Here is a 13,275-nt window from a genome sequence, read left to right on the forward strand (position 1 = left end):
AAGGGATTGGTTTGGTTTGGGATTGGGTTTTAGAGGGCTACCCCGATTGTTAAGCCTATAATACGAGATTTATAATTTGGCCAAGGCTTAAAATCGCAAATACGAGAAACGATAATATTTTTATGATGCAAGATACATTCAACATTTCAATAAAATTTTTATTATTAGGCCTAAAGCACGTGCCAATATTTATAAATAATATAACCGTAAACAAGCCTCCCAAGGTTAAATTTTAGACTTCCTGATATCAAATACAAGAAATAAATTAATGTAGTCTAGTTTTACAGTGTGGACAAGATCAAAAAAGTTATTTTTGTCTTTTTTTTTCGTGATAACTAATGTTGGAAGAAATCGGTATAAAATGCAGAACTTTGCAAAATGGAAGGCAGAGAACAATATGCGAAAGGTGCCTACTACGTTTTTGATTTCATTAGACGTTATTCATTATGATTTAAGAGTATAATTACAGATTACACACTTTTAACTAACCATAAGGGAACAATCCCTTCGTTTAATTACAGTCGTAATTAAATTAATTATATCTCTCCTTGACTAACTACGCTTTTTCCCGCGGTTTTTGCAAAATATGGCGATTTAAGGACCAAATACCGATTTTAGCGTAGATTAGGGACTATAAGGAACCACTGATGGGGAGCCCTGTTGTTATCAGAAGTGTCCTTAATCGTTATTGAAAAATTCGCAGTGACAACCATGTCTTTCTTCGACATGCAGTATTGTTTTTATTTATTTATTTTGCAGAAACCAAAATAAGTGTTTTTCTGATCTACTCCACACACTGCATTCTAAGTTTCTAACGCCTGGAGGTTTCCCCAAAGTACCAAAGGGGTGTGTTCCATTTTATTTTATTTTTTGGACATAAAAGAAAATTCCGATAGTTTTTGGAATAAATATTGCTTTTTGTAATCAATAAATATACCTATGTGGTCCTCGGGCCCATGGTTGGGAAAACAATTGTTAAAAGTAATACAATACAATGGCGTAAGAGATTTTTATCATCTCTAAAAAGTTTCCAGAAAAAAATTCTTTAAGGTTTTATCTTAACAAAAGACCCTTTTTTTATTTTTTTTTTAAGAAAATATGCAAAATAAAATTTCCCGGTGGATTGTAGGTATACCTTAAGTTAAAGCCGAGACTCTAATATTTTTTTTTCTAAAGCAAGCTTTTAATTTTACGAATAAGAAGACCCAGTTTTTTTTCCATTCTACAACAACTAAATATTTAAATTAAGAGAGTTAAAACCCTCTATTATAATATTTAATTTAAAAATTAGTTTACCATGAACTAATTTTTAAAGCTTAACTTTTATCTCGAAAATTAAATCTCGGTTAGCTTTGTTTCGTTTGTTTCAAAATTCCTGGGTTTTAATTGTAAATAAAACGAGTCATACAAAAAGAAATATAAGTAATTTTGTAATAATAAGTATGACCAAAAATATTTTAGTAACCTATAATTAATTTTACCGACGAAATTTTAATAATCAGTTTTATTTTTAGAAAACACAAAATGTTAATTGTGCCTTTAAAACTGACTATTACCATGAAATTACATCCTGTACGCTAGCTTTAGTAAAAGAAAAATACCCAACTAATGTGAAATTCCAACTCTTTAGTGTCCATTTCAAATTCTCCAAAGGTTTCCAAAAATATTTATATAATATAGGCCTATATAATAAAATATAGACAAAAATTGGTCTATATTTTATTTACTTTTTCTAAACTAAATAAAATTTAAGAAATATTTTCGTAAGGGTCAAGTTAAACTAAACAGGTGTGCTTCCCATTTATAATATATTTCCACCCCTTTAATTTTTAACCATGATTGGTTAATTTGGTTTAAAAAGGAACCACACCCGAATTGTCACAAGACACACGCTCCAATCACGAGTGAATAACGTGCCTCTTTTTAAACAATAAAGCGCTAAAACTTAAATGCCCGTATAAAAACTAGTTTCCCAGACCGGGAGGTTAGATAACAAATTTGTGGAAGAAATAACAAATTTACTACAACATAAACAGTGGGTCCAAAAATTGTATAAAAAGGGACCCACGCGTCCGAGTTAAGTATCAAATCTCTTCAGACTTCAAAGTTAAAAGTTAAAAGTTGACAAGTTCTCAAGCCACCAAAGCACTAACATGAAATCATTCGTAAGTACTCTCTTTAATACTGTTTGAGAAAAACGTGTACTTTTTGGTGCGAGAAAAATCTCCGTGCTCTTCCGTTTTAGTTTCAGTAATTCAAATTAGGCATAGGTATTTAATACTTCTCTTGGAGAGAAGTGTACCACAAAGCGGGGTAATTGTAACATGATTCTTCCCAACATCAGAACATTTGCAGCAAGGTTACTAAACCGAATCACATACGCGATAAATAGTTCCCTCGTCATTACTCTATTAGCGCTTAACTGTTTGCTAAGGCGCGTGCGCTTGTGCGTTTTTGTCCCGCGTCAAGACAATCAAGGTTTGTGGGTTGATTGCTGAGGATTTAGTATCAAACAATTATAGAATTCACCCTAGCACGGTGCGATGCCCATCTGAAGTTTAATGAGCGGGAGAGCAAAACGAAATGGAACATGAGCCTGGGAAGAATCATGTTACATAACTAAAGTAATATACAGAGTGGCATCCTTCTATTATCCGTACAAGTTTTTGTGAAAGTTAGTTTTAACGAAAATTAAAAGCATTTTAAAAACGTTTTGGGTCACGTTTTTGTGAAGTAATTACTCTACTTGATGTTAAATACAAATTTAATCCGTTGCATTTGAAATTTTATTTCGTTAAACTTAATTTAACGAAGATTTAACCTTCCCTGTAGTGCATTTTCGTATTTTTCGCCGTTATGTTGGCTTCTGCCTATGCCGGCTACGCCGCTTACGGAGCCTATGGGGCATACGCCCCCTTCGCCGCGGCTTACCCAGCCCGAGCTGTCGCCTACACCACAGCTATCGGACACGGACCCTATGGTTACGCTGCCCCATACGGTTATGGAGCCTACGGCGCTTACGGAAAGGTCTACGGTTAAATTCTACACCATTTCAACAAAAACTTAACACTAACTGTAATAACTTCCAAAAACTGTCTATATATTAAAAATGTTCTAAAAAATTAAACAAGTTTGTGTTTCAATTCATTATATTTAGCGAAATTTGTTGATGGCGCCAAATAACTGTATTGTATTTTCCTCACAACCAGGACTGTACATAAGACGCTAGTCAACGAAGTTGACTATTAAAAGAATTGCCCTGACTACTCTCACTAGTCAAATGACTAGCAAATACTTTGCCTAAATAATAAATATTGCAAGCGCCACTAGTCCGTGTCTACTTAAAAAAAATTGGGACAGAGGGGCTCACTTGCCAGCTTGACTACTATTAAAAATATCTTTATGTACAGCCCTGTGTATTGTTGTTCTATACAGGGCCGGAAATAAGCACAGGACACTGGACATTGTCCAATAAAATTTTAAAATGTCCCATAATTTTTTTAAAAACTAAGGGGGTCACTGGACATTTTGACCTATAAATTTTCCGAAGTTTTGATACCTTGACTATGGAGAAGGACACCATTTTTGCACACTCCAGTGGACAATGTCCTATAAATTTTCCAGTCAAACCGGGGGGTCACTGGACACATGTCCTATAACAAATTTTTCTTATTTCCGGCCCTGGTTCTATATATATACTGAAGTCTGCTTAATCAAAATTCAAAAACCTTAGCAAAGGCTTAACGATGGCTCCCAGTAAAACCGCTCGTTTAAAAGTAATTACCGATTCAGTTTACGAAATAGTTGATTTGTTAGTAACAGGAGAAAATGAAGATATAGAAGCCGAAGAATTAGCCCTATCTGTTGCCTTAATATCTCAAGAAAAACCTAATCTCAAAAGAAAGCTAAATGATGCAGTTGACACGGACACTGCCACCACCAATCCCACAGCTACATTTACCGATCCAGATTCGGAGTTTGCTAACAATAGCAAAGAAATCGCTAAGAAAAATATACAGAAATCTTACGATAGATATCGGGATTTAATTATTGTAATAAACCGCGAAATGAAACAGATAAGTGATTTCGCTGATCACTTTAAAATGTCTAAAACTACATTAGAAGGGATATGTCTATCAATAGGAGATGCGGTAACGAGTCAGTATTCTATCATGTATGGGGGGAAACCAAGTTTATCGGTTGTCAAACAGACAATTTTAACAGTTTGGTTGTTGGTTAATCAAGAGTCATTCAGGTATTTATGGATTTCATTAGTGTCAATAATTAGTGAAGGGAGTCGTAACTTTCAACTTTGTAAATAAAGTAATATAGCTCAGAGGTTCAAAACGAGTAAATCCAGCGCACTCATGAGCGTCAGGAGAGTTTGTAACGCCCTAGTACAAGTAGCGGGTGATGTCATAACTTGGCCAAGTGAAGCGCAAGTGCCAGAGATAGAAGCGTATTTTGAAGAAAAGTGTGGAATTCCAGGTAATATTATTATTAGCACAACTAAGGTTGTGGCTAAAATTAATTCCTAATCCCTATAGGAATAATCGGAGTCCTAGACGCGATTCATATTCGTGTTCGCGCTATGGAAGCTCTCCCTGAAGCTTATCGTAACTCTGAAGGTCTTCCCAGCATCATTCTACAAGCTACCTGTGACAATAATCTCCTGTTCACTGATTGTTACGCTGGTCTTTTAGGCTCGCATACGAAAGCGGAAGTCTACTACGCCAGCGATTTACACCAAAAAGTTTTCAACAACTCCGCAGAAGTATTTCCTGATAATTCCCACTTAGTTGCGGACGAATCTTACTTAATCGATCAACATTTACTGACACCTTATCCCCAAAATTTTGACGTTGGTTCCGGAGAACACGTTTTTAATAGTTGCATCAATAAAGCTCTCGAAATGAGTACTCTAGCCTTTGCGCATTTAAAAACTCGTTTCAGTCGACTCAATAACTTAGTTATGAGCCGAGTTGATTTGGTTCCCAATGTATCAGTTGCTTGCGTAGTATTGCACAATATTTGTATTCAATCGGGGGATATTTTGGATTCTAATCAAATTGATATGACAGTTATGGGAAACACAACAAAAACATCATTTACTTATGACAGAGAAAGTGGGCAAGAGATAAACCGTCAAGAAGGAATTGATAAAAGAAACGCTATTAAAAGTGCAGTGTACTCTTGGTTTGAATAAATTATATGAACTGTATTGTTGTTTTTACTAAACTACACACCTATTTAACTTAATTAATCAAAGAACGCTGGATAAAACCGATATATATATATCTAAAGATCCCATTACCTTTTCGAAGTTTTGATGGCTTTGGTTCTTCAGAGTTAAACAGGTTTTAACTATTTTCGTGACGTTTCAACTTGGATAACAATTGGTTCTATAAAGTTATAAAATTAGGTTTATATAACTGATAAAAAAGGCGAAAAAAAGTAAGCCTTGGTTACTTTTGTTATGTACTCACTGAGTCACGCAGCAAATTCCATATTCAATTTTCATAATTTTCATGAGTTGATTTTAACAAATTATGCTTCATTAACGTAATTTGACTTATTTACTATCAAAATATCATAAACATATTTGGCAACTATAATTATTTTTGAGGATTAAATAGGATAATATTATCATGAACTTGGCTTCATAGAAAAACCCTATGCTAGGCGAGTTTCAAACTATCTCTTTTGGCGGAAACAGGAAATACACATCTTTTCCCGCCCTCTGGTATTATTGACCATTGTCATTACTGGAGGAAAGAATGGCATCTCTCGCGATTGAACCATTTTAGGTGGAATTTCTGATAGAATTTTGACGTGTATTGCAACCCGATTATTCTTACAGGACACTCTCTTTATGGGGTTAAACCTATAGCATCTTCTTTTTCATTACTTTTTTTTATTTTACTAATTTTCTAATAAAGAACAGGAATAATTAGGCCAAAAACAAACAAAGATTTTGGAATATGTTACACTTTTAATTTCAGAACTTTTATTTGATCTAGATCAACGTAAAACTGGGTCCCCTGTAAAATGAATTAACTTTCATATGAATTAGTTTAATTAATATGATTTCAGGTTTCGACCTATTAGACAAACGTGTTTATAAGGTGTGGTTTTTCCAGCTATAGGAATCCATAAACTCCAGTATCACTTTTTAAAAGTGGATAAAAGTCTTTTGGGATGTTTAGAAGACATTAGTAAATTATAATTAACTAAATTATTGATTATATTAGAAAATAAAAACAATAAAATTGAAACGCACGCTCCCGCCATATTTTGAAGTCTGCCGCAGCCCGCAGCCTAACTTCAGCAGCGCCATCTAGCGGTCCTTGTTTGCTGCCAAAAAGCGTATTCATTCAAGGTCCTTTTTGGGGTCGTTTTCCGTGAGAACTAGCCGCTGCGATTTTCTGTCCGATTTTTGCTGGTAAATATTTTGATTTTATTTATATTTTAAGGCTTAATTTGGATTAAATACTAAAGTTTTATCGCTACCAATCGGAAATTAAGCGTTGCAAGTAGAAAATGTATGGTTTACCGTGCCAAATACGTTTGTTAATTACGACCAAGGCTTAAGCCTTTGTCTTTGAGGGTGTTGCCGCGTTTGCCGGAAGCTGTAGCCTCTTCAGAAAGAGATCTTTCCAGGTAAATATTTTATTTATAAGGGTTAATATAGGTTAAGTACCGAAATTTTATCGCAACCAAATGGAAATTAAGCGTTACAAGTGGAAAATGTATCTTTAAACGTGGAAAATAGGTTTGTTAATTACGACCATTGTCTGTTTGAAGAAAACATAGCCTTAGTTGATTTTGTATATTGGTTACCGAACATAATGGTAGTTATTTGGAACTCCATAGTTCTAAATAACTAATGCACTTTTGTTGCTTTGGTTATTGGCTGTATATTTCCCTTAACTGAAGCGAGTAGAAAATCTTTAACGGCAGAACTATAGTTCTCTAAAATGTTTTCAATTAACAAATCTATTGGTGTAAATATGGGTGTCTAGAGCTGGAAATAAGCACGGGACACATTGTCCAATAACATTTTAAAATGTCCCATACTATTTTTAAAAACTAAGGGGGTCACTGGCCAGTTTGACCAATGAATTTTCCCAAAGTTTTGATAGCTTGACCAATGAATTTTCCCAAAGTTTTGATAGCTTAACCATGAACACGCGATACTATTTTTCCACACTCTCTTGGACAATGTCCTATAAATTTTCTAGTCAAAGGAGTTCAGTCGTTTTTGTCCTTTGAATATGTTGTAGTCCTATTTGCCCCCCCCACACATCCAACCATATTAGAAACCCAGCGTTACGGCAAACAGGGGTCGAGTAATTAAGCAAAATGTTCACAAGGAATAGCATTACACCCAACTGAGGTTCACAACTCTGGTTCTACTAGAGATATGGGGGTGTGCTTTGACTATGTTATAGTCCTATTTGCCCCCCCCATCCCACCATAATTCCACCCAACTTTGAAGGCTCATAGCTCTGGTTCTACTAGAGATATTGGGGTGTCCTTTGACTATGTTATAGTCCTATTTGCCCCCCCCATCCCACTATAATTACACCCAACTTTGAAGGCTCATAGCTCTGGTTCTACTAGAGATATTGGGGTGTCCTTTGACTATGTTATAGTCATATTTGCCCCCCCCCCCATCTCACCATAATTACACCCAACTTTGAAGGCTCATAACTCTGGTTCTACTAGAGATATTGGGGTGTCCTTTGACTATGTTATAGTCCTATTTGCCCCCTCCCATCCCACCATAATTACACCCAACTTTGAAGGCTCATAGCTCTGGTTCTACTAGAGATATTGGGGTGTCCTTTGACTATGTTATAGTCATATTTGCCCCCCCCCCATCTCACCATAATTACACCCAACTTTGAAGGCTCATAACTCTGGTTCTACTAGAGATATTGGGGTGTCTTTGACTACGTTATAGTCCTATTTGCCTCCCCCCATCCCACCATAATTACAGCCAACTTTGAAGGCTCATAGCTCTGGTTCTACTAGAGATATTGGGGTGTCCTTTGACTATGTTATAGTCCTATTTGCCCCCCCATCCCACCATAATTACACCCAACTTTGAAGGCTCATAACTCTGGTTCTACTAGAGATATTGGGGTGTCCTTTGACTATGTTATAGTCCTATTTGCCCCACCCCATCACACCATAATTACACCCAACTTTGAAGGCTCATAACTCTGGTTCTACTAGGGATAGGGGGGTGTCCTTTGACTATGTTATAGTCCTAGTTGCCCCCCCATCCCACCATAATTACACCTAACTTTGAAGGCTCATAACTGTGGTTCTACTAGAGATACGCGAAGTTTTTGCACACAGTAGTGGACAAGGTCCTATAAATTTTCTAGTCAAAGGAGGGGACAGATGTTCTATACGAAAGTTTTCTTATTTCCGGCCCTGTGGGTTGTCAAGCTCATTTGTTTTCACCGTAACAGCACCATTTGCGTAGTAACAAGTTAGCCGTATCCAAATGGCTTCTTGGAAAGAATTTAGAAGTTTATTTTGGCACACAGTATTCATGATTCACATTTATGCCGTACTTATTCAAAATATTTGAAATTAATCTTATTAAATTTTTCTAATTAATCGCGCGTTGCATTTATTCCTGGTTTTACTATTCAATCTTTTAGTAGGTTTAAAAGTAATTCAAAGTGATTGTTTAATTGACAAATATTTCAAGACTGACCCTAAACCGTACTAATATTTATCTTTCTAGTTAGGTTAAATGATTTATTTGAAAGTGGAATTAATGTTATTCAAAATACTTGTGCCCATTTAAGCTGATAGTAATTTTAATTTTGTATTATATTGTTTGAATTGAACATATTTTTTTATTTTTTTAGCTATCATCCGTTTCCAAAGGAGAAATTTATGTTGGATTCAAGAATGAATTATTATTATTTGACGAATGCACCCTATTTTAATCAGGTCAATGAACCCATTACAATTCCTTTCTTAATTCAGGTCTACACTTTGATTTTATCCGTTGAAACTGAATCTCACTAGGAAAACAATTTAGACATTTTAGGCTCTCAGTGAAGTAATTAAATCTTATTAATAGTAATTTTAGCAATATTAACGGGACAATTCCATTCTCAATTCAGGTCTACACTTTGATTTTATCCGTTTAAAGGGAATCTCACTAGCAAAAAAGACTATTTCGACAGCCTGTTAAACATTGTAGGCAATTATTGGGGTATTTAGTTTATTATTTATTATTATATTTATTCTTAGAAGGAAAGCGCTTGTGTCCTTTTCTTTTTTAGGGATTTTTTTCGCCAGGACATGAATAAAATGCTGAAATATGGAATAGGTGAAAACTGGTCCTAGCCCTCCCTTTTAAGAATAATGAACGTAATCAGGATTTTAAGGGTGAGATTCCCTTTGCGGTATTAAGGCATCTAGTTTATGATTTTAATTATAAATATTTTTAGGGGAAAAGCGTTTGGCAACTCTTTGAGGGAGTTTTGTAGGATCTAAATAAATTTATGATTTATGTTTAAGGTAGAAGGTTGCTTATACGCTTTGTCCTTTAAAAGTAAACACGATTTTGAGCGGGTTTAAATCAAGGCTTAGATTTTTATGGTATTATTTTACTTCCCCATACTAAGGTATTTAGTTTAATGTCACGCATTTGTCAAATAATAATAATTTGTCTTCTGCCCGAACATTTTACGTTACATCATGCAAGAATATTCAATTGGATTTTCATATTAAGGTATTTAATTTGAAGTTATGCATGTGCTATTTTCTCTAAATAATAATAAGAATTTCTCTTGCGCAGGAACATTCTCTCGACTGGAGGACTTATATCATCGACTGGAGGACTTATATCATCGACTGGAGGACTTATATCATCGACTGGAGGACTTATATCATCGACTGGAGGACTTATATCATCGACTGGAGGACTTCAATCATCGAGTGGACTTTCATTGGAAATCCCATGCTAAGGACGAAGTTTCCTGGTTTTGGGGGCTCCACAGCGGGCCTTAGTTTAAATTTAATGATTCCCGAGTTGAACAGGGGCTTGTTAAATTTAAATTGGGCTCGCAAGGCTTACTTTGGGGGTGGTAGCTTAAGTTTAAAATTTAAGTTTCGATATTGGGGAAGGAACAAAAATAGTCGAAAAACACTTGGGGTAGTTTTTTTGACCTTTTTTGCGTGTTTTTTATGAATTTATATATTTTTTTTATATATTTTTAATAAAAATATTATTTTTTGTAAAAAAAAATTTTTTTTATGGTTTTTGTTCATTGTATTTTAATTATTTAGCTTAAAAGGGTCTAAAAAGGGTAAAAAACCCCCCCCCCTAAGTCCCGATTAAAAAAAATCGAAACCAAGCCTAGTATCGAAAGTGTTGAAATAAAAGAAAGAACGAGGTTTAAGGCAAAATTTATTGAATAAAAAACAAAAAAACCAAAGTGTTTACAAAAATTTCGAACATAAAAATATTAAAGAGGTTGGTAAGTTAAAAGTTTGAACGCGAAAAAAATAATAAGTAGTTACAAATAAAATTTGCAAGCAAAAAAAATTAAGTTAAGTGGTTACATGAAAAATTTGCAAGTAAAAATGATATATTTTGTGTCTTCTAGCTTCGATGATTTCCTCCATATCTTTAAGTCACCGCTGAGAGAAAGAGCAAGTCCTGAAGACATCATGTAACGTGAATCCAACGAAGCGTGTCATCAGGAATGATACATAGCAAGTCCAGAAGACATGTAACGTGAATCCAACGAAGCGTGTCATCAGGAATGATACATAGCAAGTCCAGAACAGCTTCGTGTTGAGTCAATCGGAACAAAGGATGTCATCTGGAAGGATACGTCTCGGAATGACCAGCGACAGAAAAATCCAAGAAAATCATCCCCATCTATAAATGAAAACATATTAATAACTCATATTAAACTATTGCCTACTACCATAAGTAACATAATAACCATAAGTATGACAATTAGCCAAAACTAACTATAAACCTATTTTCGGGCCTTTTACGTCATCATAAGTTCGCGCCCAGCACAGAGACCCCTAGCGGTGGAAAATGAAGCGACTTCCGCCCCATATCGGAAATCCGGTTCAGAGGTTTTAAGAGACGCCATTGAGATTTGAGTCAACTGTACTAAGCCTTGGTTATATAGTTGATCAGTATTGACTTTTTACTGACTTTAGCGCGACCACGTTACGAAGTTGAAAATTGTACTGGGTAGATTTAGTTACCGAATATTTAGACTTCAAAAGGCTTATCATTTTTGGTGCTGAAATATCCGACTTATGGCAATCTCAAAGTCAAAAATACAAACACCGCGACGACCGCGCGAGCTTGTACAATAAATAGCAGACGAGCTATTTCCGACACAAATACGTTCAAGGAGATGGTTTATTGTGATTGGCTAAAATTGTAGAACTATGTCATTCGCCAAAGACCAGCATGAAGTACTCGACGGGGTTGCAAGTCCTGGCCTGATGTAAGTGAGAGTATCAGTGTTGATTATAGGTTTCATTTGGAAATTTGCATTATTACATAGGAAGAGTCATACTTATGTTTATTATGTTACTTATGCTACTACCATAGTAATCTCGCAGATTTAAAAAATTTAAGAAAAGCGTGTCCTTAATTGAAAAAAACTGGCTACCAAATTGATAAACCGAGTCGAACTACACCAACTAATTGCTATCCTAAATTAAAGAAAGACTTGACTACCGTGGTTTACATCCTGAATTAAATACTCTCGCTAGCTAATTATTTCCCGAAATTGTATAGAAAATAGTGTTAAGAAAACCGTCCCGTCACTTTATTTAAAATTAAATTATGTAACTTAATAATGAAAATAATTTAAAACATCCCCTAAACTAATTTCAGAAAAACCTATTTATTTATTTTAAATTACGCAGCTTAATAATGAAATTAATTTAAAATATCCCCTAAATTAATTTTAGTAAAACTTGACATTTATTTGAACTAAATTGCTTGCTCCTTTTTTAATAGCATGATAATTTAAAATATCTTCTTAGCCATTTTATTAAACCTGCCATTTATTTAAAACTATTCCCACAGGTAGAACCCACAAATAAAATCTAGTTGAAATTGGACAAGGGTTAACTTAGGCTTAGGGCAAACGTCCACGTGTCTTAAAATTATGTCTGCGGGACTTCATTTTCGAAAATCGGTCGCTTTATCTCTAAATTATTTAATAATAGCCCATAAACTAATTTTAGGAAAACCTTCCATTTATTTATTTTAAAACTATTCCCACAGACAGTATCCGCAAATAACTAGAATTTAAATGGGACAAGGCTTAATTAGGCTTAGGGCAACCGTCCTCGTGTTCAAGGGGACTTAATTTCCTAAAATCTGTCCCGATATCTCTAAATTAAATACGTACCCCGTTTAATAGTTTATAATAATAGCCCCCTAAATTAATTATTTAGGGATTCTCTCTTGTCCAAGATCTCGTTGTAAAATTTTATTTATGGTACTTGATTTTTAATAAATAAATAAAATTCACTAACATTTAACACTACCTAATTAATTTAAATACTTGAAATAAAATAAATAATTTAAGGGGAGCTAGATGAGTTTGGATTATTGTAAAGTTTAGGCTTACGGACTATTAAAGCACCACGAAGCGAAGCAATGGCTGCCAAGTAAGTTGAAGAGCGTCGGATTCAGCTTGTGTCCTCGGCAAAAACGATCAGCGAAATGGCGGAGCTATCAAGAATCGATATTAAAAGCCGGTATCACGATCAGCTGAGCTGCAAAGGTTTTTTCCAAGCGACCTCCACGACGGTTTCCAGGCAAAGAATGAGCCGTCTGACCTCGACGGCTCCCAGGCAACGAAAGAGCCGTCTGACCTTTGCCTGCAACCAAATACATTTCCAACGTCGGGGGGCGCTAAAAGCTCCTATGCGCGGACTCGGGTGCGCCATACCCCGGGCACGAAATCCAAATAGCTGAACACTGCTAGGCCTATTTGAATGAACGCTAGGCCTAACTGAATTGACTATCATTACATATTACCATTAACATCTGTCGTGACGTCACAAGTGAATTACCTTTGTGACGTCATAGGCCACATGTATGACGTCATAGGTCACGTGATATGACGTCATAGGTCACGTGATATGACGTCATAGGTCACGTGATATGACGTCATAGGTTACGTGATATGACGTCATAGGTCACGTGATCTGACGTCATAGGTCACGTGATTTGACGTCATAGGTCAC

At 35.3% G+C, this 13,275-nt stretch overlaps 2 protein-coding genes and 2 long non-coding RNA genes across 9 annotated transcripts in view; 3 read left to right on the top strand and 1 right to left on the bottom strand.

Annotated features, from left to right (window-relative positions):
* LOC149673821 (uncharacterized) overlaps window positions 1-5,786 on the bottom strand; it is a 110,968-nt gene extending 105,182 nt beyond the window's left edge. For both annotated transcript variants that reach the window (XM_089839575.1, XM_089839574.1), the window contains exons 1-2: window positions 5,487-5,786; window positions 5,315-5,402 (exon numbers count right to left, since the gene is read on the bottom strand). The gene's annotated coding sequence lies outside the window, so the exon portion shown is untranslated. The remainder of the gene's footprint in view (window positions 1-5,314; window positions 5,403-5,486) is intronic.
* Window positions 2,096-3,214, top strand: LOC149673827 (uncharacterized). 3 transcript variants are annotated; one of them, XR_016366927.1, is made up of 2 exons: window positions 2,096-2,165; window positions 2,833-3,213. It is a non-coding gene; the product is annotated as an uncharacterized LOC149673827 (long non-coding RNA). The 3 variants fall into 3 exon arrangements; XR_016366928.1 differs by lacking the exon at window positions 2,096-2,165 and adding an exon at window positions 2,431-2,733 and having other exon boundaries at window positions 2,833-3,214; XR_016366929.1 differs by lacking the exon at window positions 2,096-2,165 and adding an exon at window positions 2,431-2,624 and having other exon boundaries at window positions 2,833-3,214.
* On the top strand, window positions 3,427-5,236 carry LOC149673828 (uncharacterized). Its single transcript, XM_089839573.1, has 3 exons — window positions 3,427-4,255; window positions 4,325-4,488; window positions 4,548-5,236. Exons 1-3 carry the CDS (start codon window positions 3,747-3,749, stop codon window positions 5,204-5,206), a joined length of 1,332 nt encoding a protein of 443 aa, XP_089695699.1. The 5' UTR covers window positions 3,427-3,746; the 3' UTR covers window positions 5,207-5,236.
* A 605-nt stretch (window positions 5,787-6,391) lies between the features above and the next one.
* On the top strand, window positions 6,392-12,564 carry LOC149673829 (uncharacterized). Of its 3 annotated transcripts, none has more exons than XR_016366931.1 (5): window positions 6,392-6,442; window positions 6,526-6,660; window positions 8,892-9,766; window positions 9,833-10,975; window positions 11,621-12,564. It is a non-coding gene; the product is annotated as an uncharacterized LOC149673829 (long non-coding RNA). The 3 variants fall into 3 exon arrangements; XR_016366932.1 differs by having other exon boundaries at window positions 6,402-6,442; window positions 6,499-6,660; XR_016366930.1 differs by having other exon boundaries at window positions 6,396-6,660.
* The last annotated feature ends 711 nt before the right edge of the window (window positions 12,565-13,275 follow it).

This window comes from Phalangium opilio, unplaced genomic scaffold, assembly GCF_054372755.1.
Source record: "Phalangium opilio isolate 3A_F unplaced genomic scaffold, DU_Popi_V2 ptg000048l_1, whole genome shotgun sequence".
Taxonomy (NCBI): Eukaryota; Metazoa; Arthropoda; class Arachnida; order Opiliones; family Phalangiidae; genus Phalangium; species Phalangium opilio.

Excerpts from the sequence above, each read along its gene's own strand:
- LOC149673828 (XM_089839573.1), top strand. The coding sequence starts at position 3,747 with ATGGCTCCCAGTAAAACCGCTCGTTTAAAAGTAATTACCGATTCAGTT. Across the intron at positions 4,256-4,324 it reads GTTAATCAAGAGTCATTCAG|TAATATAGCTCAGAGGTTCA; the intron begins GTATTTATGGAT and ends TTGTAAATAAAG. Across the intron at positions 4,489-4,547 it reads AGAAAAGTGTGGAATTCCAG|GAATAATCGGAGTCCTAGAC; the intron begins GTAATATTATTA and ends TAATCCCTATAG.